At 40.7% G+C, this 27,493-nt stretch overlaps 1 protein-coding gene across 6 annotated transcripts in view; it reads left to right on the top strand.

Annotated features, from left to right (window-relative positions):
- The window catches only part of Arhgef9 (Cdc42 guanine nucleotide exchange factor 9), a 288,284-nt gene that overhangs the window by 180,810 nt on the left and 79,981 nt on the right, over window positions 1–27,493 (top strand). For 2 of the 6 annotated variants that reach the window (XM_042666915.1, XM_042666914.1), the window contains exon 2: window positions 21,304–21,483. The exons of the other annotated variants lie outside the window; for them this stretch is intronic. In XM_042666915.1, the coding sequence (XP_042522849.1) occupies window positions 21,358–21,483 (126 nt within the window). In that variant the 5' untranslated portion in view covers window positions 21,304–21,357. The remainder of the gene's footprint in view (window positions 1–21,303; window positions 21,484–27,493) is intronic. 6 annotated transcript variants of the gene reach the window in all.

Below are 27,493 nucleotides of genomic sequence, written 5' to 3'. Positions count from 1 at the left end.
TGCTTAAGGCTAGAGCTCTATGATTTGATCCACATACCTTGTTGACAGATGTGTGTGTGTGTGTGTGTGTGTGTGTGTGTGTGTGCCAGTACTGGGGCTTTAACACAGGTTGTGCCTTGATTTTTTTGCTTAAGGCTAGAGCTCTATGATTTGATCCACAGCTCCACTTCCAACCTTTTGCTGTTTAATTGGAGATAAGACTCTCATGGACTTTACAGCATAGTTTGGCTTCAAACTGAGATCCTTGGATCCCAGCCTTCTGAGTTGCTGGGATTACAGGCATGAGCCACTGACACCCAGCTTTGTTGATAGATTCTCATCAAAGCCTTTCCCACTTGGATACCTCTGTCCAAACTGCCACTAAACTGAGGAGTTGTTTCAATAGAAAAGCCATCTTTTCAATTGAACTTATAGCAAGAAACTTTACATAAAAGAGGATAAATCATAGTAAGTCTGTTTGAAATGGGCTGGGATAGAGACCAACAGCCCAAAGTTCAAGCAAACATATTGACTATGTAGACTAAAGAAGTGGGTCAATGGAGTAGGGATGGCTCTTCCAGTTCAGTCCTAATGCATAGGAGATGGGACATCTATAGATATACTATGGATACATTATAGAGGCAAACCTGTCATTGAAGTAGCTAGGCTCTCCAGAAAATTACTTATTAGCAAATTAATATATCTGGCAGGTCTAGAGCACACTGCCTCACTCCTTCGTTACAATGGAGGAGACTAAGGCAAAGCCCAAGGTTTCAGTAATGGGCCTGAGAGCCTGACTTTTCAAATTAGGCCCTTGCCTACCATAATTTTTTACCTTTTCTCCCCTGAATTCTTTGTTGTTGTTGCTGCTGCTGCTGTTGTTATAAGTAGTTTATATAAGTCAGGTTATGAGACCTTGTTTGTACCAGTACTGTGGCTTGGATTCAGTGCCTAAGCACTATCCCTTATCTTTTTCAGCTCAAAGCTAGCACTCTACCACTTGAACCACAGTTCCACTTCTTTTTGGCTTTTTGTGGAGATGAGTCTTACAGACTTTCTGCCCAAGCTGGCTTCAAACTAAGATGTTCAGATCTCAACCTCCTGAGTAGCTAGGATTATAGGCATGAGTCACCAGCACCCGGCTTTGTTACATTCTTAAATAGGTTTCTGGTTCTATGATTTCTTGGCTAGATCAGAGGCCTGAATACTCTTTCAGATTTGATTGAAGAAAGCTGATGAGAGGCTGGGAGAATTAAGAGCAGCAAACGAGTGTTATGTAACTTTCCAGAGAGAAGCAGGCCTGTCAGCAGCCCTTAGGGTGCCAGGCAGTGGTATGGAGATAACAGCAAGAGTCTCCTATAGGCCACATTAGATCTCCCGAGGCAAGGAGCTGTGGATCCAGCCCTGTGCTGAGTAGCTATCACCCTCAGGGGCCCAGAAGAGGCCAGCCCAGTACATCCATAGCCAGCTTTGAGAATGGCTCTGGCAGCTGATTTCCTCGCCTGCCTGCCTTCATTAGAGGAGGGGATGCCATGCACCTTCATGCCCAGCTGGCTTTAGAAAGGATGTGCTAAGAACCCACCCCCACCCCCTTAGAATGTGGTGCCTAAAGGCAGCAGCTACTTTTAGCTGAACCTCCCACAACCTCTCCTCTACCCACTCTCTTCCTCCTCCCTCCGTGAACTATCCTGGCTGGTAAGAGGGCTGGGCATTGGGTGTTTTGGCATTAGGATAGAGGCACAGGAGGAACCAGGTATCTCTAGAAGGGTCTTTGAAGGCTGGCTTGGTGGGAGAGCTCAGAACAGAGGTAAAATGATGACACTGCTTTCTCTGTAGTACCTACGGGGAGTAGAGGAATTTATTAATTTCCTTTGGACCTTGAAACCAGCTGAGAGGTTTATCCTATACACAAGTACTCAAGACCATTTATTAAACAGAACATGCATAGGCTCTCAACATGGATTTAGAGGAAAACAACTGGGGCTAGTGGATATTTACTTGATTCTTGACTCTCCGTCTTGAACACGGTGTTATACTTTTTAATGAGTTTCACAGGTTGTCTCACTTGAACTTCTCTGTAGCTCTGTAAAGTAGATAGGGAAGGGATCATCTCAGTTTCACAGATGAGAAAAATGAGACTCAAAGACTCATGGCCACATAGCTGCTTTCGGCTTGCTTGTCTGGGCTCATGCTCTGGAAGGTACAGTATAATTTAAATTCATCTAGACATCTTCTATAAAAGGGATGCTACAGCTATCCTGGGTCTAATCCTCTCACTGTGTAAACTGGGGAACCAGGCCCAAGTATATAGTATTGCTAGAGCTAGTATATTACCTCATAAGGATTTAAATTAGTAGACCCCTGAGAAGCTCCAAGCCACTCTGGTCTTTCCTCCCTACAGAAGTAGCTGAGGAGCCTGTATAGTGAGATGAAAACCAGAGTTCTTGAACTAGGAATCTGCAACTTTAGGCAAATCAGCCTCTCTGATTTAGTTTTCTTTTCTATAAATTGGAGTTGGTAATCCCTGAGACCTCCCTGAGACAGAAATAAGTAATGGCAGACGGGTCTGACACCAAGTAGGTCCTCCATAAAAATATAGGAGCTGACCAAGCACTGGTGGCTCACGCCTGTAATCCTAATTACTCAGAGGACTGAGATCTGAGGTTCCCCGGTTGAAGCCAATTCGGGCAGAAAAGTCTCGGATTCTTTTGCCCAGTTAACTAGCAAAAAGGCTGAACGCTGAGGTGTGGCTCAAGTCAGAGAAATATCAACCTGGAGCGAAAAAGTTAAGCAAGAGTTCAAGAGCGTAAGTTCAATCTTCAGTACCAGCATGTGCACGCGCGCGCGCGCACACACACACACACACACAATTAAAGAGGGGCTACAGATTGGAAGCTAGTCATTGAGTGACCTTGAAGGAATCCTTTGCCTTTGTACCTCAGTTGTCTCTGTCATAGCACAGAGGACTCTTTCTTTTTTGTTGTTACTGTTTTCCCTTGGAAAGATATAGGATTAAAAAAAAAGATTTCTTTTATTTATTCCCAGCTCCTTTCTCCATGTTACTATGAATAGCAAACCAGCTTTCTCTTCCTATCTCCTGTAAAGCTAAAAAAGGAGCTTGGAAGAAAGCCCAAATTAATAGTTTTTATTTAGTGCTTTCTCAAATTCATCAGGCCAGAATCACCAAGGCACTTGGCGAATACAAACCAGTCCTTGGCCTCCAGGTCCTGGCTAGGAATTGAGTACTACTGGATTTTCATAATATGATTAAAAGGTATTTAAGAAATCAGTCTTTTGACCAATGATCTATGTAGAACAAATTGATATTCTACCTTTATCTTTGTCATTATGTTTAGAAATGTGTCACTGCTCTGTGAGCAGGTCATGGAGATAACCATTGTATAGTTTTCTATTCCTAATAGTGATTTTGTTCATAACTCTATAAGGTAGGTAAGGCCAATATTGTTTGACCATCTTGTGGCTAAGGAAATTTAAGCTCATCCATTGAAGCTCATTGATTTAGGTTAGTGTCACTTCTTTTTTTTTGGGGGGGGGTCTGGCTGTGGGGCCTGAACTCTGGGCCTGGGCGCTGTCCCTCAGCTCTTCAGCTCAAGGCTAGCGCTCTACCACTTGAGCCACAGAGCCACTTCCGGCTTTTTTCTTTTTGCTTATGTGGTGCTGAGGAATTGAACCCAGGGCCTCATGCATGCAATGCAAGTGCTCTACCACTGAGCCACCTTCCCAGCCCAGTGTTACTTCTTTTAAAGACAGTGATGTGCTAGGAGGAGCATAGCATATATTAGGTATTACCAATCTGCCAGTACTGGGTAGCTTTGAGCAAGAATTTCAAAATAGCCTTCTTTCCAGGCACTAGTGGCCCATGCCTGTAATCCTAGCTACTCAGAAGGCTGAGATCCAGTGGATCACCATTTAAAGCCTGCCTGGGCAGGAAAGTATGTGATATAATAATACTATATATTGATATATATTAATATCCAGCAAAAACCAAAAGCAGGGCTGGAGGCACTACTTAAGTGGTTGAGTGCCAGCCAAGCACACACAAGGCCCTGAATTTTAACCTCCAGTACCTACCCCTTGAAAAACCAAGATACCTTTTGCACTTTGCTTCTATCTAGGCATGTTAGTCAAGATAGAGATAATTAGATAGATGACATTAGATAACTCTGGCCAGGTTGGCATTGAACCTTTAATTAGCACTTCAGATTCATCTATTTGATCTATGTTAAATCCATCTGGATATCTTATTATCTAGGAATGCATGAGAAACTTTGATAAGTGCAGAAAAAGCTGCCTTAAATTCTGCAGCCCTTTTTGCTCTGCTTTGGTTGTTTTCTTTTCACATATTTATCTGGTCTTGTGTATGAAGTGTATGCCTTGAGCTTCAAAGCTGGCTCATTACTCTTACTAGCGCCCACAGTCATTTCAAAGCATAAAGAAGAATGATTTAGATAAACCATGTGTTATTTTGCCTGGGCTTTGGTGAGGATTGTACATCTTTGAGGCTATGTTTATCCCTTTTATTCCAGTTCTATGTGGGCCACTAGGAAAATGAATTTGGAATGACTGGCAGGTGTAGGAAGGCAACCAAGAGCTTGCTTATATCTAGAAGGGATCTAGTTGTGGTAAGACATCTGCAGGTCCTAATCTACATATCTGGTTTCTCCTAGAATTAACGCATGATATTCAACCTGAGAAGTCACTATAAGAGAGTGAAAAAGAACTAACACATTGAACCCACTTTCACAGTACTCTGGGAAAATTGAGTTATAAGGAGAGGCCAGAAGTAGCCCAAGGACTGAGTTCTTCTTCGGTCCTTGTCTTATCTCTGTGTTCCGCTTATGGTTACTTAACTCATAGTTGTGAGGCTTAGATAAATAGAGTGGTAATGAAGCATCTTGGAAAAAACATCTTTGGCTACCAAATTTAGGAAGTTACATATATAAAATCTGTAACTAGGTTTTTTGTTCCTGCGTCTATTCAGATTGATCTATGTATTTTGAAGGAAAACTGTTAGAAAGAAATTGTTGGGGTAAAAAATTGACTCAGCCTTATTATCTAACCATGTTTTCTTTTTCTTTTCTTTTTTTTTTTTTTTGCTGGTCGTGGGGCCTGTACTTTGGGCCTGGGCACTGTCCCTCAGCTCTTCAGCTCAAGGCTAGCGCTCTACCACTTGAGCCACAGCACCACCTCCGGCTTTTTTCTTTTTGCTTATGTGGTGCTGAGGAATTGAACCCAGGGCCTCATGCATGCAAGGCAAGCGTTCTACCACTGAGCCACCTTCCCAGCCCCTAACCATGTTTTCTACCCACATGTACACACAAATCACTTATACACAGTTGTTACACATTTTCACATTGGCATACTTGAGGCATATCTATTGTTATACATATGGTACCTGCGCACATGAAAATTCTCAGCAAAATCATGATACAAATATAGAGACATACAAGAGGTGTTCTTATACAACATTTGCATGTGTGAACTCACATGGATATATCTAAGGCACAATTGTATATCTATATATGCATGGAACACACAGATTTCTGCTTAGATATGCTCTTACTCAAACCAAGTTTTTTCTTTTTATTAACTTTAATTTTTAAACATTAAGTAGTTTTACAAAGAGGTTTCAATTCAACAGGGCACTTTATGAGTACAATGCATCTTGATCAAATTCACTCAAGTGTTTAGATTCCAGGCCTAAAGTCCAGAAGTCCCAAATTAGGTGCAGCCATTCACCCATATGCCAAATAAAGAGACATGGTGAAAGGCCTAGAAAATAGATTGGTTACATGACAACCATGAGAAAACAGCACTTCAGTACACCTTTAGTTATCTTCTTGGAGTACAGACATTGGACACAGATCAAAATAGGTAGAAGGACTGGAAGAAAAACAATCCCAAATCACAGATGTGACCTGGTTGACTATTAGCTCAGTCATTGTCTTTTGAGAAGTCATTATCTACTGGAGAAGAGGAGCAGTTACCTGGAGTATTATAGTCTCCTTAGTTTTAGACTGTTTTCTTCAAGATGATAAGAAAGCATTGCTTGGTGAGGGGCAGTTTGCCTTTTTACACAAGATGTTTATCAGTGAACCTAATCTTTCCTGGAGCCCAAGGTGATTGTAAAGTGACTGCAGGAAGGAATGGCTAGGATCAAAGAGCAGAGATGCAAAATGTGGGGTGGGAGGTGGGGAGGAACTGAGTGTCCAGCTTTTAGGAAATTCACAGGCCCAGAAAAAAGCATCTTTTAAATTGCCTCTTCCATTACCCTGTAGAAATATACTTCCCTGAGTATCAGGGATTTTCCAAGTATGTTCTTAGGAATGCATTTGGAAAATAAAGCTCTCCCCAAGTGAAATACATTTGAGTACACCTTTGAGACAATACTCACATACCCTGGATACCCATGGGCAGAGCATTTCCTACATCTAGGGGCATTCAGCTGTACCTTTCTTCTAAATAGTTATGATTAGGTATGACAGGACACTGGCCCCAGCTGGTAGGCCTTCATCAATTTTCTCTGGCTTCTTTACTCTTGAAATTAGGCTTGAGAGGTTGGTGAGCTCATGTTTGTTTCTAACATCCTTCCTTCAAAATACATAGATCAACCCAAATTGAAGCAGGAACAAAGAACTTCGTTTCAGATTTTATTTCTTTAATTTCCTGAATTTGGTGGCCATAGGTGCTTTTTCCAAGATGTTTCACCACCACTCTTCTTCTAAGCCTCACAACTGTTAGTCAAGACATAACATGCTAAAGATGGTGTGTATCATAGCAGGCTCCACAAAGAAAACAGGTTTAGACCTGAACCTTCTGATGTAAGTTAACAGGGATATATATGTCAAAGAATGGAGAAAGAAAATGGGCATTGAGCAATGCAAAGAGTGAGCCTGGCCTCTTCATCCTCCAGTCCATTTACAAACCATTGCAAGGTGATATGATTGAAGTAGTACTGTAGAAAGCCTAAAGTAATAAGATATTAAGGTTCCTTCTTGGGAAGGAAATAACTTGGACCCAACCAAATATGTCTAAATTGTACATGGGAGGGAGAAGTGATAGGACACATAAAAGTAAACCCCATTGGATATCATCTGCATTAGACTATCTACAGTATACTTAATGACCACAACCCAGCCCCCAGACATAGCAGCTTGGACCATCTGGCCCCACTAATGAGGACCTGCTATTTTTAGAGTTCCTCAAGCTAGAAACCAGGTCATGGTGTCCTGGGGAAGCCTTTCTGGCCCTTGGTACCAAAGGCAAGAACTGAAAGCAGAGGGCCCTAGACTGGGTAAAGAGTGGGAAAGAGTGAAGTAGGTAATCAAGGTATGTCAAGACTTCCTTTGAGTTTCAGAGCTTTGAAGATTTTGGGTTATTGTTGATTGTGACAGCCTTGTGACCATTTGCCAGCTCTGGACTTGAAGTCAGTAGACATGAGTTCAGGTTCTTAGGCTATGACACAGTTAGGTTCCCCTTTTGTGTCTGGTTCTTAGGGCTCTGGAAAATTTTGCAGTATTACCCACAGATGATGTCAAGGCTTGGATATATTAAGAGTTGATGTACTTGTTCTCCACAAAGCCACATCTTCCCAATACAAAGCTTGTTTTAATAACCACCAGAAATGGGCCTGATCATTGAAGGAAAAGTCTAAAATGGAGGCCAAGGGAAAACACCTTCATAGGATCAGGCCAGGTTTACTCCCACCCATATAGATGTTTTTCTTGATATTCTTTTCTTTTCGTGCTGGTACTGGGGCCTGACTCAGGGTCTCATGCTTTCTCATAGCTTTTTCCACTCAAGGCTGATGTGCTTGAGCCATTTTTGACTTTTTTTGCGGATTATTCAGAGATGAGTCTCTCTAGTAAATCATGATCCTCCAAGTTTAGCCTCCTGAGTAGCTAGAATTACAGCTGAGGGCCACAGGCTTCCAGCTTTTTCAATGCTGCATTAGACTTCCTGAGGAAAAAAAAAAGTTTTGTAATATTGAGGTGGTAAGATAGCTTGGGCTCCTCATGAATCCAGGTGTGAGAGAAGGAAGCTATCTGCCTAAACTGGCAAAAGGAATGCCAGGATGCTTGTGCCTGCCTCCTGCCAGAGGTAGCAAGCTAAGATGCCAGCTATGGCCCCAGGAGAGTAAGTTATTCTAACTGTATTCATTACCATTTCATCTGCTTTTTGAGAGAGGGGTCAGGAGCTAGGATATATAGGTCCTAATATCCATACACATATGTTGAGTGAATGTTGTTCCTGAGAATATTAACATTTCATCTAGGTTGTAATCATAGGTAATTTAGAGATAACCAAGAAGCTTGTACTCACTTCCCTATAACATTCTGTTAAGCCATTATTGTGTCCATTTTACAGGTAGGGTAATGGGAGAAGGGAGAAATAAATCTGAGGACATAGTATTACGTAGTATTCTCTATGGCTGGACATCCCTTTAATCCTAGATATTTAGAAGACTGAGATCAGAGGATTGCAGTTCAAAGCTATCCTGGATAGACAAAGCTGAGAGACTCTTATCTCAAAATAACCAGCAAAAAGCTGGAAATGGAGGTGTATCTCAAGTGATAGAGCACCAGCCTTAAGCCAAGGAGCTAAGAGTTCAAGCTTGAGGCCCTGAGTTCAAATCCTAGTACTGGCAACATGCATGCACATGTGCATGTGTGTATGTGTATATATACATGTGCACACACAGAGAAACAAAAAAAAATTTTAATGTACTCTCTGGCCCCAAGCTACCACACAATGATTTCTAATGCTAAAGGAAGTAACAGCTTAATTAAATATATGTAAAAGCTTAGAAATTTTCTCTGTCATGCAGTAAGAAGGGGATAGATAGATTTCTGGTCTCCAGCCATCCCTAGTATTGTCCCTGCTTACTCACTAGAGGCCCACTGATTGACCCTTCCTCCTTTCCACAAAAGCTCACGTCTCACTCGTCTCCTGCACGTAGGAAGCAGTTGGAAGCAGTGAAGCATTGGGAAAGATGTTAAGCTGTTTTAAGAGGGAATTGTGCTGCCTGTTTAAGCTACTTCAGGAGGATCCCTGGAGACCCTTGGCCCACCTTGGCCACCCCCACCTTCTCACAGCTTCCTGAGTACAAAAGCCCTGTGTGGAAGGTATCTGAGGAAACACATTTGAGAACTCTGATCTTTGGAGGATTTTGCCAATTCTTGAGGGCTAAGATCCAAAACCCAAGGCTGAGAAAGTCCTTAAAGACCATCTGAGCTTTCTCTTATTTGGCTTAAATGTAGACATTAAAACCCAACTGGTCTTACTTTTTCTCCCTTTTCTTCCTTTGTACACCAAAGACTCCTGGGCCAAATTTGGACCAAATTTCCTAGACATCTCCAGCTTACCTCTTTCTACCATTCTGAGCACAGAAAAGAGAAGGGTGGGCACACTAAAGCTATGTGGTGAGAAAGACTGTGTGCTAGGCAATAGGGAAAGGGCCTTTTGTGTCTCTTTATCTGTCATACTGCCAATGCATTATTTTTCTGTCTTATCTGAGGTAGAACTCAGTATAATTTGTTTCTATTTTCACGTTTGCTGTTAAAAACTGCCCAGTGCCAGTGGTTCACACCTGTAATCCTAGCTACTCAGGAGGCTGAGATCTGAGTATTGAGATTAGAAGCTAGCCTTGAGCAAAAAAACTCAGCACCCAGGCCCTGAGTTCAAGCCCAAGGATGAGCACCCCCCTCCTCTACCTCCAGCAAAACTGGGGAGTGCCAACAATTCTGGTCCTTCTAGAGGAGTGGACAAGCAAGGGGGGTGGAGTGGCTGGAGGACAAAAAAGGAGAGGCACTTTCTTTTTTTCAAGTTTGAGATACAAGAGAGGTACATAGAGAAGAACTGGCTGCCATCTCTCTACCAAGAAATAGCTATGTGTTTTCTTTTTTTATATTTTTTATTGTAAAGATACTGTACAGAGGGGTTACAATTACATGCATAAGGTAATGAGTCCATTTCCTATAGAGCATTGTTACCCCCTCCCTTGTTTTTCCCCTACCATCTCTTTCCTCCCCACCTCCCCAGCTCCTCCCTCCTCCCCCCAAAGTTGTAAAGTTCCTGTTCAACATAGTGTCTTGTACATCTCATTATTACAATGGGTCATCCTGTATCCTTATTTCAGCATTTTTGTTATTTCTCTTCCCCTCCCCAAATTAAAAAATGTATATACAAGATGCATCTTGTATCAAATACAAGTGAAAACAGGGATTATACCAGAGGGAAGAACATACAAAAGAAACAAAAAAAAATCACAAAGTACATTATAATTAACCATATGTTTTCTTTATCTCACTTGACCTCACCTAAGGATTTTCATTTATTTATTTATATTTATTTTTGCTGAAACTAAAGACCTTACACTTTAGTTTGGCTTCTTTGCTCATGGCTAGTACTCTACCACTTAATCCACTTCTGTCTTTTTGCTGATTAATTGGAGATCTGTCTGCTTCGACTGGCTTGGAACTTTGATTCTCAGATCTTAGCCTCTCCTGAGTAAGTAGGATTACAGGCATATGCTATTAGTGTGAGGGCAAAATAAATCAAAATATACAAGAGGATATATATTTAAAAACTTCTCATCTACTCTTGTCCTCTCTGCAGCAATCACCTTTTAATCCTCCCAGAAATATATCCTCTAGGTACATAAGTAAATAAGTTAGTTTTCCTTCTTTATAGTAATGTACTATGCGCATTTTTCTATGTACTTTGGAGATTCTTTGATTGAACTTCCTTAGCTTGTACCTTTTTAAAGGTGTGAAGATGTGGTTCTGGCCCTGTGTGGCCTCAGCAATCACTTCATCTCTCAAATTTTGGTTTCTTCATTTTTTAACTTGGTATGAAATATTAGTATATGCATAAACTTGTCTTTTATATTGAGTAATCATTGAATGCTTACCGTTATTTAATAACTGTTAACCGTCCTTTATTAGGAAAACTACTGGGCCATGAATCCGAAGGTCTGGCCTTCTTTTTTTCCTTCCTTTTCTTCCCGCCCTCATTTTCCCCCCTCCCTCTCTTCTCTCCATTCTCTTTCTCAGTGCAAATGATCAAACCTAGATCTTTATGTACTCTAATGCTGAGCCACACTTCAGCAAAATCTGGTTTTTTTACTTATTTTGTCTAGGTCTTGGTTTCCTTACCTTCCTTTTTTTTAATTTTTAAAGATGGTTTTATTGAGATGCACATATTCTAAAATGTATTCATTGAAGATCAGTGCATTTTGACACCTTGGTAGCATTTTAGCTACCACTACAATTGAGATCCCAAATATTTCCATTACCACCCAAATGCCCTTTACATGCTTGTACAGTTAACACCTTCTGCAAAACTCAGCCTCTGATAACTGCCAAAGCTTGTAATTGTGTCAATTCTAGAAGGTCATTAAAAAGAAACATGAAGTATGTAGGCTTGTGTAGATGGCTTTTCTCCCTTAGAGAAATGCTTTTGAAACTTATTCATTCTGCTGCATGTTTCCTTACCTTTCTCTACGTATTTCCAAATTACTGATTTCATAAAAGTGAAGGCAATTTAGCAACTGTAGTATGCATAGTAAGGGGAAGAAATGCTGCTTAACTTTTTTGATAGAAGCTAAAGGTGGATTGAACCCAATGGCCTTAACTAGGCTTCTGCAATGTTCGTTCCTTTTCCTATTTCAAGTTCTATTCTGGGTGTGTTTAGCCCCTGACAAAATTTTTAAGTAGTTTTTTTTTTAATCTTCTTACTTTTTTTTTGCCCCACTCTATCCCTCTCCAGACTCCTTCCCCCCTTCTCTGTCTCCCCTCCCCCTAATCAATCCTTGGTTTCAGAAGCTGGCAACAGCCAAGACAACCTCAGCTTTCCATTTAAAATAACTTAATTCAGCTACCTGGATAGGATAGATTTGCCCAAATTTACATAACCAATCAGTAATCCAGTTGGCCTGGAGCCTAGTCTTCCTATCCCTTGTGTTTTTACTAAAATGCATTTACATTTGAATTTGAGATTCCTAAACAAAGATATCCAATTTTGAGGGGGATTTTGGAAGTGTCTACTCAGCCTTCAGGAGGAGATACTCTTACTCATTAGTCCCCTGAAAGATCAGACCTGGTATGGATAGACCAGAGCTAATTGTAGTGCTAAAAGTATAATTGTACAGAGCTGTGGAAGAGATGAGTTCCAAAAACTGTTTAAAGCAATAATCTCTAAAATGAAATGCAGGGATAAAATACTAGAAATTCTTTATATATTAAATTGTTAATCTTAGTGTTTTCAACTTTCTATTGTGTGGAGATTTTTGTGGAGCACATGCTATATTAAATGGTATATAGATATCAGGATACATATTTTCTTGTTTTTAAAAAATACTGTGTATATTTAAGGTTTACAACATAGTGTTCTGACTATAAATGTTAAAATGATTACAATAGCAGAGCAGATTAACACGTCTATCATTGCAAGTTAATTATTTAATGAAAAGGTCAGCTAAATGTTTTGTTTTTAAGAGTTGATGTGTACAGTTCAAAAAAAAATGACTGTCATCCATAGTCTTTTTTTATTAGCTCTGCTACTACTCATTACATTGACACCTTAATCAACTGTTCTCTGTTTGCTTACTTCTAAAATGCAGGCCCAAATTAGTTGTGACAGCTCTTGGACATCTCCAATCCTGATCATCTCTGAGCATAACCCACTGCCTTCAGGCTTTAGACCCACAGACAAAGAAGAGCAGATCCAAGCTCTGACATCTTATTGGATACTTTGTCCTGGGTCCTCTCCTTTCTCCACCTCCCCATCCTCTACCTAGCCCAGACAGGCAGATGCTTCTTTATATAAGCTTGGCTGACCTACTTGAAGTTCTTTTGTTACAAGCAAAACAACTTTTCCTGCATAACCAGACCTGGTGCCATCTCACCAGGGCCCTCTAGGTGGGTCTGATTTTGCTTCTCTTTTATCCTCTCTGGAAGCCTCGGTTTAGCTAGTGTCACTCCAAGTCTTTAACAAGGTCTGAGAGGAAACCATATCTGCCACTTTGAGTCCCTGGGGCCTAACCCAGTCATTGCTCACTGAATGCCCCTGCTATCCACTTATCTACCATTTACTAAATGTGTGGTGGAACCCCAGGACTGTGCTAGACTTTGTTAAAAGAAACATGGTCCACTCCTAAGCATTAAGACTCTTAACACTGGGGAGGTGGGGAGGGAAGTGATGGTAGGGGAAACACAAAGGAGGAGGTAACAATGCTTGAGAAGAAATGTACTCATTACCTTACTCATGTAACTGTAACCCCTCTGTACACTATTTTTACCATACAAAGCAAAAAAGACAATGGTGACTAAAGTGCTAGGTGCATCTGGATATCTTTCTCTCACAAGGTTCCAACAGGCAGAGGGAAATCAATAAAGCACTAGAAATTATCCTCCACTTTCTGATGAGTAGTTTCCATGCGAATTTCCTCTCAAGTTATAGTGCGAGGAGACCTTACATTCTCTTAGGAAATGCATTCCACGGCCATGTTCTTCAAATACAGGAACAGGTCATAGTACTTCTGACTAAATGCTATTCTTATTCTTGCCACCTTAGACCAGATGGCCAGATGGCCACATTTGGACATTAGAACCATTAGTTCCAACCTGTCTCCTCCCCTGCTCCTCCCCCCACCTACAGTCCTCCTTTTCTTACAAGATTTTTAACAGGACATCTGTCAAAAGGATAAAAAATGACTTCTCCTTCTTCTTTTTGCCTTGCCCACCCACCCTCTGGCTGTGGTGTTGATGAGTATAGAGCTATGCATGTGGGAGGAACGGAGGACAGATTCTTCATGTAGTTCTAGCCCCCTCCTCCCTGCTTCTGGAAACCTAGAGGAGCCCTACCCCCACCTCTACCCAAGAAGCTCCAAGGCTGGGCTTCAAGTCATAGCCCAGGAAAAATGAAGGCTCCTGTGATTGGTCCAAGTAGAACCAAAGTAAGAACAAGAACACAGCTATAGTATACAAAGTAGAGCTATACCAACTCAGGGACCTACGGCTCTCCAAGCTCCCTGCCTCGTCTCTAGTTACAACCAGATTGAAGCTGGAATCAGACAGGTATGAACTGTTAAGACTGAAGGGAAAAGAAAAGGCGACTCTTGTGATTTTCTTTATATTCATAGTATGTTTTTCTCACCTAGTATCTCTTCTCCTTTCTCTAATCATCATGTGCAGATCTGTGGCAAAAAGCCAGCCTGCCCCAGAAGCTACCTAGCCATAAATCCTGACCTCAATGGATTGGCCTGTAGGGCACCTGGGTACATGTTACATAAACAGTTTATTTGGTCACACAGCATGTTCTTCCCCTGGCAGGGATTCTAACTTTGTTGCTATGATCTGTCTCAGAGCTTACCTGGTTTTAGGGCTCGTCATAGAATTTTACTTTGCTGTTAATAATCATGTTGTCTGTTGTAGATGAAGCAGGTATTTTATATCTACCATTTACAATTATACTCTGGTTATTTGGAGACTTGAACTCTAGTTGATAACTTGAACTTCAATTTGGATTTTTTTTTTTTGCTGATGTTGGGGCTGAACTCTGGCCTTGGGTACTGTCCCTGAGCTCATTTTGCTCCAGGCTAGCACTCTACCACTTGAACCACAATACCACTTTCAGCTTTCTCTGTGATTAACTGGAGATAAAAGTTTCATAGGCTTTCCTGGCTGAGCTGGCTTTGAACTGCAATACTCAGATCTCATCCTACTAAGTAGCTAAGATTATAGTCATGAGCCACCAGCGCTCCCAGTGGCATTTCCTTATCCCAAGTAGAAATTACTGGGAGAGGAAGAGGGAAAGAGCATGATGGCTAGAGTCATCGGGGAAGGTATTAAGGAATAGATGAGTCAAAATCACCATACAACTAGGAAGAAGCATTTTGACTCTAGTATTCTTATACCTAACCATTGACTTGAGTATGATTGAATCAGAGACTTAGACTGGCAAAAATACAAGGTCCAGGTTGGAGGGTATAACTCAATGCAGTAGTGCTTGCCTGCCATGAACAAGACCCTGGGTTTGATCCTCAGCACCATGGAAAAACAAAAAAGAAGATTCTTACCTAGATAGAGGCAAGGATTGGATTCAAAATGAGAATAGATTACAAAGATCTTTAAGAGACTGATGATGGGGAGTTATTGAAGCTTCTTGAGTATGGAGAGTGAAAACAACAAAGATAGTTTGAAAAATGCATTTATTAAAGAGTAGCTTGTGGAAGAGAATGAAGTTGGACCAAGAAGACTAGTTAGGAGGCAGCTTGAATTGTTGAGGGCTGGGCCTAAAAATAGATAGTAGAAGTGAAGATAAAGGATCAAATCTGAGTGGGAAACACACACAAAAATAGAAATAGATCCAAGCTGTGCAGCAGAGACTCACACCTAGTAGTCCTAGCTACTCAGGAGGCTGAGATCTATGGATTGTGGGTCAAACCAGCCCCCTCAGGAAAGTCCATGAGACTTTTATCTTCAACTAGCTAGCAAAAAGCTGGAAGTGGGGGTATAGCTCTAGTGGTAGAGCACCATCCTTGAGTGAAAAAGAGTGCATACCCACGCCCTGAGGTCAAGCCCCAGTACTTGCTCCCAAAGAAAAAAGAAATAGGCTGAACACTGGTGGCTCACGCCTATAATCCTAGCTACTGAGGAGGCTGAGATCTAAGGATCACAGTTCAAAGCCAGCCCGGGCAGGAAATTTGGTGAGACTCTTGTCTCCAATTAACCACCAGAAAACTGGAAGTGGCACTGTTAGCTCAAAGTGTTAGACCACTAGCCTTGAGCAAAATAGCTCAGGAACAATGCCTAGGTCCCAAGTTCAAACCCCATGATGGACAAAAAAAGAAAGAAGGAAATATAGGTGCAACAATGAAGAGAGAAAACTTAGGAAGGAGGGAAAACAGTGAATTCACATGATGGATTTTACATACAAAAATAAAATTTTACAATAAAAATGTGAAGTAGTAGTAAGTAGGTGAATGTTTGGGACAAGCTATGAATGTGAAGTAATGTCAAGAGAAAGTTGATTTCTCAAGGGAACAAAACACAAAGGTCGCTTTTGATGTTTGAGGCCAAAGTGGAAAGCCCATTCCTCAGATTTCCTAGCCAGTCTGAGAAAACACAGGCTCTTGCCTGTGCTTTAATGTAGAGCTAACAATGTCCAAGTGACTTATCTTCAGGAAGGGAATAGTTAGCTCCAAGTTCTCATTTTCTTTAGCAGAGAACAATAAAAACATCCTAGCAAGCACAAGGGAGGGTAAGACCAAATAAGCTGCAATAATAAAATCTTTGTCCTTTGCAAGGCTAAAATGTTAGTTGCAAGAGAATCTCAGAACTCAAAGGAAATTGAGAGGTCATATATCTGATTTCAATCTGTCACTTGACTGATAAAGAAGCAGAGTGAGGCAGAGAAAGGGACCTGCCCAATGTCATTCAGAGTGCTCAATCCTGTGATGCCTTTTAGCTGGTATTTGGGCAGCCTCGATCACACCTTTCAGAAATTAAGGATAGTTATTCTTCAATACTTTTAGAATGTAAAACCTAGTTTGCTTTAGATATTCTTAAAGGGAACCAAGGAAAGGAATTTTGCTCTTGTCCAGGCTTTTCTTTTAGGAAGGGGCTGTTCTGAGAGGAAAGGAATAGGTACCAAACTGAGAAAACTTCACAGAGAGGTAAGCACTGCTTCTGTATGTCCTTTCTTTTCTTGCTATGATGCTTCTCAGTAGGCAGGTCCAGTTCAGCTACCTTCATAACAGTTGTCCCATTTGCTCTTCTGTACAACACATAGTGGTTCAGTTTGTTTTTTTAAAGCTTCTGATGTTCATCCTGCTTCTTGATGTTCAAACTTCAATGTTTCTGGCAGCCAGCCAGGTCAATTAAATATCTATTTTTGGGGTTGTACTGTTCAGCTAGACAGCAAGAACAAGATGAGGAAGACAAGTGGCATAACTCTAGAAAACTGAGTGAGGGCTATGATTCTAGGGATGTTTTTCTCTATGCTATATGACCCTAAATGCCCTAGCCTAGGAAAGTCATCAGAGCTATTTAGTTCACTCTCTGTACCAGCTTTAAATGGGACCTGTTTAAAATGCAAAATCTCAAGATCTAATTCATAGCTGTCCAATTCAGAATCTGAGGCTGAATAATCCTTTAATAAGCCTTCCAGGGGATTGGAAAACCACAAAAGGTCATTTATAGGATAGGCTGATCTATCTCTTTGCCATTTCTTCTTCCTCCTCTCCCACCACCTTCTCCTCCTCCTCCTCTGCCTCCTCTTCCTCCTCCTCCTTCTTTTTGCCAGGACTGGGGCTTGAACTTTGCTTAGATTTTTCCTCTCAAAGCTGGCACTTTACCACTTGAGCTACACTTCTGTCTTTTTACAGGTTATTTGGAGATAAGCGTCTCAAGGACTTTCCTGTCTGTCTGGCTTCAAACATTGATCCTCAGATCTCAGTCACCTGAGTAACCATTACTACAGGCATGAGCCACCAGTGCCTGACTTTCTCTTTGCCTTTTTGACATTGACATTGTGGTTGGATTGGCAAAGGCAAAGCTTTTCAGTAAAGCCAAATAGAAACTGAAATTTGCTCCATATGTACTGAGTGACCATAGACGGCTTCATTTAATATTATAGATTGTCTTCCATAGAAATGACAATGCTAATGCTTATGGAGAATTGTAGAGATTGAGATAAAAAGAAGCCTTTTACTCAAAGATTGCTATGTATTTTTTAGCACATGCAAGTTTCTTCTATTTCCTGCCATTTCTTCATTAGCCACTCTAACTTAGTTGCAGATATATGCCTTGTTGATCAGAGATTAGCCTTAGATTTCAAAGTCCCAGTGCCTCCAAAGTAAGGTGATTATAGCTCTAGATTAAAAGTCAGGGCATTGGGCTGGGAAGGTGGCTCAGTGGCAGAGTGCTTGCTTTGCATGCCTGAGGTCCTTCGTTCGATTCCTCAGCACCACATAAGCAGAAAAGGCCGGAAGTGGTGCTGTGGCTCAAGTGGTAGAGCACTAGCCTTGAGCTGAAGAGCTGAGGGACAGCGCCCAGGCCCTGAGTTCAGGCCCCACAACTGACAAAAAAAATTAGAGCATGCAGGTCTAATAAAAAATGTATATATTTGTGAAATTAATGGAATATAATATTTGAAATTAGGACCATCTTCGGAAATCTAAATTGAAAGGAATAGGACCTCATTCCATCTTTAAGCTTAACATGACTCTTCTTCCCATCCTTTTACTCATTCATATTCAGACAGGTCTTTGGAATGGAGGTTTCAAATCACTGCCCTATTCACTGTGTAGGGGCCAATCTGGATTTCATGTTGCATCCCAAATGCCCTGTGGTATTATGTTAGAAGTTACACAGTTGTATTGTCCCATAGCCTAGAATTATTTGAATGCATCACTAGCATCACCAAGCACCACCTCCTGGTTTTGTATTGGGTTTACAGGATGAAGAGTGGAGACAGTTTGGAATTAGGGCTTTTGGTGAAAAAAGGAACATAAACTAGATTGAGAATAGAGAATTTAATTTCTGGTTTAGCTACCACTAAAATACTCGCCCTTGGCTTTCTTTATATAACTCTGTACCATTTGATAGTGTTGGTTCATCCTTGTTGAAACTTTTGTGCTTGGCTTTCGTGAGGTTATAATCCTTGGTATCCTAATGATATGTTGACAGCTGTATCTACATTTATTTTCCTTGACTCTTCTATTCTTCAACTCCCATTGTCACAACTTCTCAAGGTTTCTGACCTTCTCTTGGTGCTTTCTTTCAAGGCAAACTTCCTTGGTTTCTACAATGTCTTCTGACTCCCATACTAGATCTGTATCCTCCAACCTCTCTTGAGTATGTATGTGTATATATATATATATATATATATATATGTGTGTGTGTGTGTGTTGTATGTACATATATGTATATATATAATATACTGGATGTTGTCTTGAACACTATACATCTAGCATTTAAGCTCACTTCGCTCTACAGCCCTGTCCATAATGCAGACATTATCTCATTTTGCAGATGAAGAAATTGAGCCTAAAGAATATACAGTTTGAAATTCTTTGCTGGATTTTGTGAAAATGCCCTCCTCAATATCTTTATTTCATGCTGACAGTTCCTATATGATCTTTCCCTTTGATACTTCCAATCTTTACCTATTATCATTGCTACTTTTTAAAATAGCAAGGCCCAGAATTTGAAGCTAAGTTTGTCTGCATTTAACTATCTTTACATCCTGCTTTAAGGGTATTTGCTAATTGGTGCCCAGAGGCCTTTAGATCCTTCGGTAAGGACAATCAAAATGAGCAGATTTCTGCACACAGTAGGAGTTCACTGAATGAAAATTGAAAGGAAAATGAATGCACAAAGTGCCAATGAATGAAAATCTTGTAGCAAGTTAAATATCAAGCCTCCGCACAAAAGCAAGTCTTGGAACCAATTTCTGGTTGAAATTTAGTTTATTAAAGAAAACACTCGGGGAAGCGAGGAGGATTGGGTGGGGGGGGGGGCGGGGGGAGGTGGGAAGGGATGGGAAGGGGAAACAAAGGAGGAGGCTACAATGCTTGATAAGAAATGTACTCATTATCTTGCCCATGTAATAGTAACCCCTCTGTACAGTATTTTCACAATAAAAAAAAAACACTCAGAATATGAGAGAAAAATACTCCCTTACTTCTATTAGCATTTATGATAGAGCATAGGGGCCACATACAGCCACCAACCCCTTCTGGATTTGTCTTCATTGCACTTCTACAATAAATATACCTGCCAGCCTTGTGTTTCGTGTTTTCCAGCTCATGAGTCAAGTGGGAGTGTAGAATTATCCCCATTTTATAAGTGAAGAAACCGGGATCCAGAGACAGCAGAGCATAAAAATTACAAGCATAGTCTCTAGAGCTAGATTATACTTGGATTTGAACTGTGGTTTCATAGATTCTGTACTGAGCAGAGGGTTGGTAATAAATGCCAAGCAACACTTTGATCCTTGACCCAATTCCAAGGATATTGTTTTAAGCCATGAACCTTCATGGTCCTCTAGGTTTTGGCTATATGGGCTTACTGAGCTCAGCAACACCTAGTTGGGACTAGCTTTGGCAGGAGAGGGGAAACTTCTCTAAAAATTTTGTTTTATTGAAGGTAGTGACCTTAAATTCTCTTTTTTTTCCTCTGTGACCAACAATTCTCTTTCTCTACAGAGGTCAGAACAAGGAGAAATTGCCTTTTCTTTGCAAGAAAGCAGGTTCAACATAAAAATGAATCTCCTCAGAGACAAGGGCATCAATGACTAAAAATGACTGAATCTCCTTCAGGTTCTTTAAGACCAGGAACTATTTGGTGTTTTTTGTTTTTGTTTACAATATTATGGGTGGCATTCTACAGGTTCAGTACAAATAAATACATACATTTGTGAGTGTATGTGTGTGTGTGTGCCTGTGTGTGTTCATGTAGTTGTAGAAGTTTGCTTGCTGTTGTGTGGACCCCAGATCTGCTGTCCATGAAATCTAGTAGCCCAAGTTAAGTCTCCCTTGCTGACTAATCTTTAAGTCACCTCTCAATTTCTTTGTTGCTCAGTTTTGCATCCAGCAAATGGAAAAAAGTCAACCCTGGCTCCCTTTGTATCTCACAGGGTGATAATCAAAATCACTGAGGAATTCTGTGTTAATGTTGAGTTTCTTGGGCACACAGAAAGCCATATTCTTTCATCCCCATGACCTCTCTGGATGGCATCATGTGTGGGTGAGGGCAGGAGGCTGCAGGACTGGGGTCCATTGTATGTGAAGAATGTTATAGTCTTTTACTCCAGGGAAGGAGTGCAGTGAGGTTAAAGAATATACCACCAACTCTCAATTGGTCAGTTCTAAGGAGGAGGAGGAAAGAGGGACCAAGTAATAGAAAGCAATTATGTTTGAGCCTCATTTTACCCACTGAGGTCAGACTCTCTACACATTCCAGACCTAGAGCTGCCTTGAAGATCCAAAGAGAGATGGACTGGAAATGTCTTTCTTCTCTGGAGGAGGAGTTCATGAGCAGAGATAAAAGCATGATGCCTGTATAATATCTATTCACATTCTGGATCATTTCATGCACTGACAAATGGAGAGTTGACAGCATTGTTTGTCTTGTGGTTCAACAAAGCTTTCAGTTTAGTGTCATTACCCTCACCCCCTACCCCTCACCACTAGAGTATATAGCTTTTCCATACATAGTAGAGTTCTCTAGGTGGGAGAAGGGGCAAGCAAGATAGCCAGTTGCATGGACTGAACACATTCTTATTTTGTCTCCTAAGCTGATCACTGGAGATTCCATCGTTAGTGCTGAGGCAGTATGGGATCACGTCACCATGGCCAACCGGGAGTTGGCATTTAAGGCTGGCGACGTCATCAAAGTCTTGGATGCTTCCAACAAGGATTGGTGGTGGGGCCAGATCGACGATGAGGAGGGATGGTTTCCTGCCAGCTTTGTGAGGGTGAGTGTCAGCCTTCACTCTCCTCTCCTTTCTCCTTGGATGCCTTCCCCAGGCTTCCCTTTAACCTTTATTCTGCTCATCCTCTCCTGGTGGATTTCTCCTATTTTCCTTTCTTTACTTTTCCTACCCTTCTCCTGTCCTTTACCCTTTCTTTCCTTTCTTTTTCCTTTTTCCTTTCTGTCTCCTACTCCAGAACTGGGCTTTTTAAATTTTTGCCTATTTATTTATTTATTGCTGGTAATGGAACTTGAACTCATGGCCTCAGCTCTCACTTAGCATTTTTGTTCAAAGCTGGTTCTTTACCACTTGACCCACACCTCCAACTCTAGCTTTTTGCTGGTTAATTGGAGATAAGATCTCACAGACTTTCCTACCTGGACTAGTTTTGAACCTTGATGCTCAGATCTCAGCCTCCTGAGTACATAGGATTACAAGTGTGAGCTACCAGAGCCTGGTATCTTTCTGATTTTTTCAGAATTTCTTTTTGCCTCTATTTTTAATAACTTCCCCTATTTCCCATCTTTTTATAAATCCCTTCCCTTGTTTGGACTTTTGTTTCCCCTTCTGGATTTGACCTGGATTGTTTTGAAGACTATTTTGACTCTATATTGGGGAAAAGTTTGCATTGTTGTCTTTTTTTCTTCATTTTCTATATTCCCTTTTTTGTCATCCCTTTTTCTTGTAGTTCTTTCCCATATCCTCTTCTTTCTCTTCTTACATATTCCCTTCCTCTTCTTCCTTGCTGTTGCCTTTGCCTTGTTTCTTCATTTAGGGAAATGTTATTAGCCCTGTATGTTATCATAGCATTGTCTTTAGCTGTTAATATGGGAGTGATTGCCTGACCTCTAGGGGCTAGAGCTTACTGATTACAGATCTTACTTGTGCAAGATTAGCTGATTGGGATGGAAGATGTGCTGGACCTGGGAAAGAGGCAGGCTGTAAGGGCATACAAGGACTTAGCTTCTTTCTCATGAAGAGCCTAGCTTTTAACAGAGGTTCTGGGGAAAATAGTGCCTACTCTGAGTCACCAATTACCAGGGTAATATGAGAAAATAATATTGGCCAGGTATTTCAGCTCTTGGCTTTCCTTGAGATTATGAACTGGAATTTGTTCTTGGAGTATTGTATGTAAACTCTGCTTTCCCCCATCTGTGAAATGGTGTAGGCAGGTTTTAGGGGGGTTTTTTTGCTATAGCTATAAGGTGTCACAGTGAATGAGAGAAAATGTGAAAATTATTTCATGGCAAGACAAATAGCAAAGGCATCTAAAGATGTCTTATGAAGATTCTCACTACAGACTGCCACCTTTTGTTATTTTCTTCTATAAAGTAAAGAAGTCTTCTTGGCCTCAAATAAAAGGTTAGAGAGCTTTAAGCTAGCTCTTGGAGACTGAAATTCCTTAAGGTTACTTTATGACAGTGTGATATGAAAACAGGAGACAGGCATCTTTAGTCAGACAATTTGAGATACAGCTTTACTCCTACATCTATGGCTTCTAGAAACATAAAGATATCATAAGCTTTGTTTTCCACATCTGAAAATAAAGACAGCAGACTTTTTATAAGGATTTAATGAAATAGCATATATGAGTAAGATATATGGCACAACACTAAAACATATTAGGTACCTGACACATATTAGGTATGGTAATTTGTTTTATCATTATCATAATCATCATTACTCACTAGCTCTATGAAATTCCATAGATTTAAGGCTGTCTGGGGCTGGGAAGGTGGCTCAGTGGTAGAGTGCTTGCCTTGCATGCATGAGGCCCTGGGTTCTATTCCTTAGCACCATGTAAGCAGAAAAAGCTGGAAGTGGTGCTGTGGCTCAAGTGGTAGAGCGCTAGCCTTGAGCTGAAGAGCTGAGGGACAGCGCCCAGGCCCAGAGTTCAGGCACCATGACTGGCAAAAAAAAAGGCTGGCTCTAGGGGTTGAAAGATACTTTTTTCCTTAGTGGACTGCAATCTACTGTTATCTGATAGAGATGGTTTAAGTGTGGACATGGCCCAGGAGAAGTAAAATAGACAAAATGACCTCTCATCCTCTTCTACCCTGAGAGTCTCCTAATGAAATACTCAATCCTTTCTTTGATGTTTATGCAGCATCTTTCATTAGTGTCTCAAAATGCTATCTGTGTCCCAACTCAGCTTTGCTAGTTGATGAATCAGTCCCAAGGGTAGTCAGAAAGAGCATATCAATAACCATGAGCCTTCAGGACTAGTGTGAAGCCCCGTAACAGAAAAAGCATATTGCTCTTGTGCTGACAGGCCTTTCTCTCTCTCTAAAAGAAGGATTAAACTATATTCAAAATCCAAATGCATTTTGCTCACAGGGAAATGTCACTTTTAAAATAAACAGTAAGCCAAAGGATGAGGAGGGGATGACTGAGCAAGCCAGGATGGTTCTGGGAGGCAAATGGCAGAGTCAGGCTTCAGAATATCAAAGAATAAGTATTGGTGGTTCTAAATCCAAGGCCAGGAAGAGTGTGGTGTTAGATGGACAGTGCCTACCCCTGTATCTAGACACACATCCCAGTAGCTACTTAGTATAGAATCACAGAGAAATATACCACTAAAACCTAGAATCCAGCCTAGTTCAATAAGAATCCTGAGATGATTCTTCCCCTTCTTTCTTTCTGTGTGTGTGGGTGTGCATGCATGCATGTGTACTCAGGGCCTTGCCTTCTTGCTTTTTAATCAAGGCTGGTACTATACCACATTTCCACTTCCAGCTTTTTTCTGATTAATTGGAGATGAGTCTCAGGGATTGTTCTGCCCAGACTGGCTTCAAACTGCAGTTATCAGATCTCAGCCTCCTTAGTAGGTAGGATTATTGACATGACCCACCAGTGAGTGCCTAGCTCAGTAAATTGATTTTTTAAATTTACTTTATTGTTTTTTATAGAAGTGATATACAGAGGGATTGCACTTACATGAGTCAAGTAATGAGTACATTTCCTTTTGTACAGTGTCTTCTGCTCCCTCCTGTCTCCACCCACGAGTTGTGTAGTTTTCTTTCATCAATGTCCAGTGAGCTCCATGCTGCACTTTTTCACTCTTTCTAGAAATTTGATTTTTTGAGTGCCAGAAAGAACTGATCATTTTATTTCTATTGGGCAATAGAATATGCACTGAGTGTCACAATGTAAATTAATTTTTTCTAATCACATTGAAAGAGTAAGGACATTACAAGTAAAATTACTTTTCATATATATTTTGCTTAATATAGTATATCCAAAATATTGTATAATATATATTATCATTATAAATTTATTAATGATGTATTTACTAAGGTTTTGGAATCTGATATATATTGCATACTTAGAGCACATGTAAGTTCACATTAGCAACATTATTAAATGCTCAGTAGGCACATGTGACTAGTTGATCAACAACACATGTTCAAGTCTAGAATGAATACTATGATCGTAGACCTGGAGCAATAAGGATAGATTTTAAATCATAATTCAGAGATCCATTATTTTTATACTATACTAGTGTTTATTCCTTTAAAAACTAAGATGCTTTCCTTTGTTACTCCAGATTGTATCCAGAATGAACATGTTTTTAACCATTGTGAACCTTTATATTTGTTTTAAGCACAGTCAAATGGTCATTAGATCAATAATGGAGTGTAACATGGAAACAGGAACAGGCTGTGGAGGTGTCATAGAAAAAGAAATGATATTATTAAGCTATTGCATGAATTATATGAATGTTGGCTCTAAGGATGATCTTTCAATTCTCAGGAATAGTTATCTATGTCTAGCTTTACATTTTTGTGATTCTTTGATATCCAAGGGATTTCATTTTGGAAGCTATGGAGTTTCTTAGTGACTCAGAAAAACAATTACTATCTCCATTCTTTTATATTGCTTTTGGTTTAGGGTAGAATGGTCTTGTGAAAACCAGTACTATCTAGTTTAAGAGTAACAGACTTGAATTTTAGTCAAGAGTCTACCACTTGTTTGTTATATGAACTTGGCCTTTTAGTTTCTCCTTCATCTCGGTTGCACTAATTAAAATCTAATCAAGCTCTCATATGTCTAGGTAGGACACAGAAATGGGTCAGGTCACACTAAACTTTTTCTTTCTTATTTTTTTTGTGGTACTGGGGTTTGAACTCAGGGCCCTGAACTTGCTGAGCAAGTGCTCTATAACCTGAGCCACACCTCTGGCTCTTAGAGAAACTCTTCATTAGCACTTATAAAGTTGCAGGTAAATGGATAACTCCCTGTAATGCTGTATTTTCACACTGTAGGATAAGTTTTCCAATTTACTTAGAGTCATCCTGAGCACAGATTGTATAGTATTTTAAGAACATCATTTAAATGTTATTTGGCATCTAATAGGTATTATATTAACAAGGAAAAGCCTTATTTCAATCCTCACACCAATTGGATATCTTTGTCGCTAGTAGGCCAAACTGACAATTTACATAGTTGGGTATTTCTATTCCCTACCAGAAGGCACATTTGTGTATGAACATTCAAGCTCTTGGATGGATAATTAATGGTGCTTAGTGAAGTTTTCTCCAAGCTAGACCCATCAATTGTTAATTATGTTAAAAACAAGATTCTAAAAATTCTAGATTCTTGCCTCAGTTCTGCCATTATATATACAAATTGGGAAGCTTCCTATTAATCTTCTTTTTTCCAATCCTGGGGCTTGAACTCAGGGCCTGGGCACTATCCCTGAGCTTATTTTGCTCAAGGCTAGCACCCTATCACTTGAGCCACACAGCACACTTCTGGCTTTTTCTGTTTATGTGACACTGAGGAATCGAACGCAGGGCTTTATGCATGCTAGGCAAACATTCTTCCGCTAGGCAAGCATTCTTCCACTAAGCCACATTCCCAGCCCCCTTCCTATGAATTTTTTTGTTTTTGTTTGTTTGTTTGTTTTTGTCGGTTGTGGGGCTTCAACTCTGGGCCTGGGCGCTGTCCCTCAGCTCTTCAGCTCAAGGCTAGCACACTACCACTTGAGCTACAGTGCCACTTCTGGTTTTCTGGTGGTTTATTGGAGATAAGAGTCTCACAGACTTTCCTGCCAAGGCTGGCTTTGAACCGTGATCCTCAGATCTCAGCCTTCTGAGAAGCTAGGATTACAGGCATGAGCCACCGGCGCCTGGCCCTTCCTATGAATCTTTTTTTTTGAGGGGGGAGGGGTCTTGGGGCTTGAACTCTGGGCCTGGGTGCTGTCCCTCAGCTCTTCAGCTCAAGGCTAGCACTCTACCACTTGAGCCACAGTGCCACTTCTGGCTTTTTCTACTTATGTGTTGCTGAGGAATCAAACCCAGAACTTCATGCATGCAAGGCAAGTACTCTACCACTGAGCCCCTTCCCAGCCCCTTCCTATGAATATTTAAAGCTCAGTTTTTCTTCTTGTAAAACAGAGATAATTGGGTCTTGGCTAAATGCTTTATATACAAGAAGTTTCCATGTATACATATCCTCTACCCAGTCATATGTGCATGTCCTGTGGAGTAGGGGTATGTGTTTGTGTGTTTGGGTTCTTTTCCTTCTGTACTTGGAAAGTGACTTTAGAAGAGCAATGCAAGAGTTGATGTAACTTCCCAGCAGTTGGTCAGCTCGAGTGAACCAGAACTTATCAGTTATGGCTAGTTGTTGACATCTTTAGCTGCTTTCTTGGTCTTAGTTCTTTCATGGGAGCTGAGAGCAATCAGCTAGGATGTGATTGTGTTTCAAAGTAGCAAATCCTATCCCTGTGGTAGGCTTCCTTTGCCTGCGGGGCCCCAACTATAAGTCATTCAGGTTGTTTTCCTTTTTCACTGTGTACAAAAGGCACCTTTGTTCTGACTTTGGGCCATATCCTGGGGAGAGCTTGCTGCCTACTTAGGGGCAATTTGTGTACGAGCTACATGACATACTGTTATTAATGAGAATGGAAGCATTGTGACAAGGTGTATGTTTGGTTAGAAAGAAAACAGCTATCCAGATGTCATCAGGAACTGGATAGATGAAAGGATGGCCTAAGTAGAATTTTACT

This window comes from Dipodomys spectabilis, unplaced genomic scaffold (assembly GCF_019054845.1).
Source record: "Dipodomys spectabilis isolate Male_0828 unplaced genomic scaffold, ASM1905484v1 ptg000370l, whole genome shotgun sequence".
NCBI lineage: Eukaryota > Metazoa > Chordata > Mammalia > Rodentia > Heteromyidae > Dipodomys > Dipodomys spectabilis.
The sequence above is the reverse complement of the archived record's forward strand: the minus strand, read 5'-3'. Positions and strand labels throughout refer to the sequence as shown.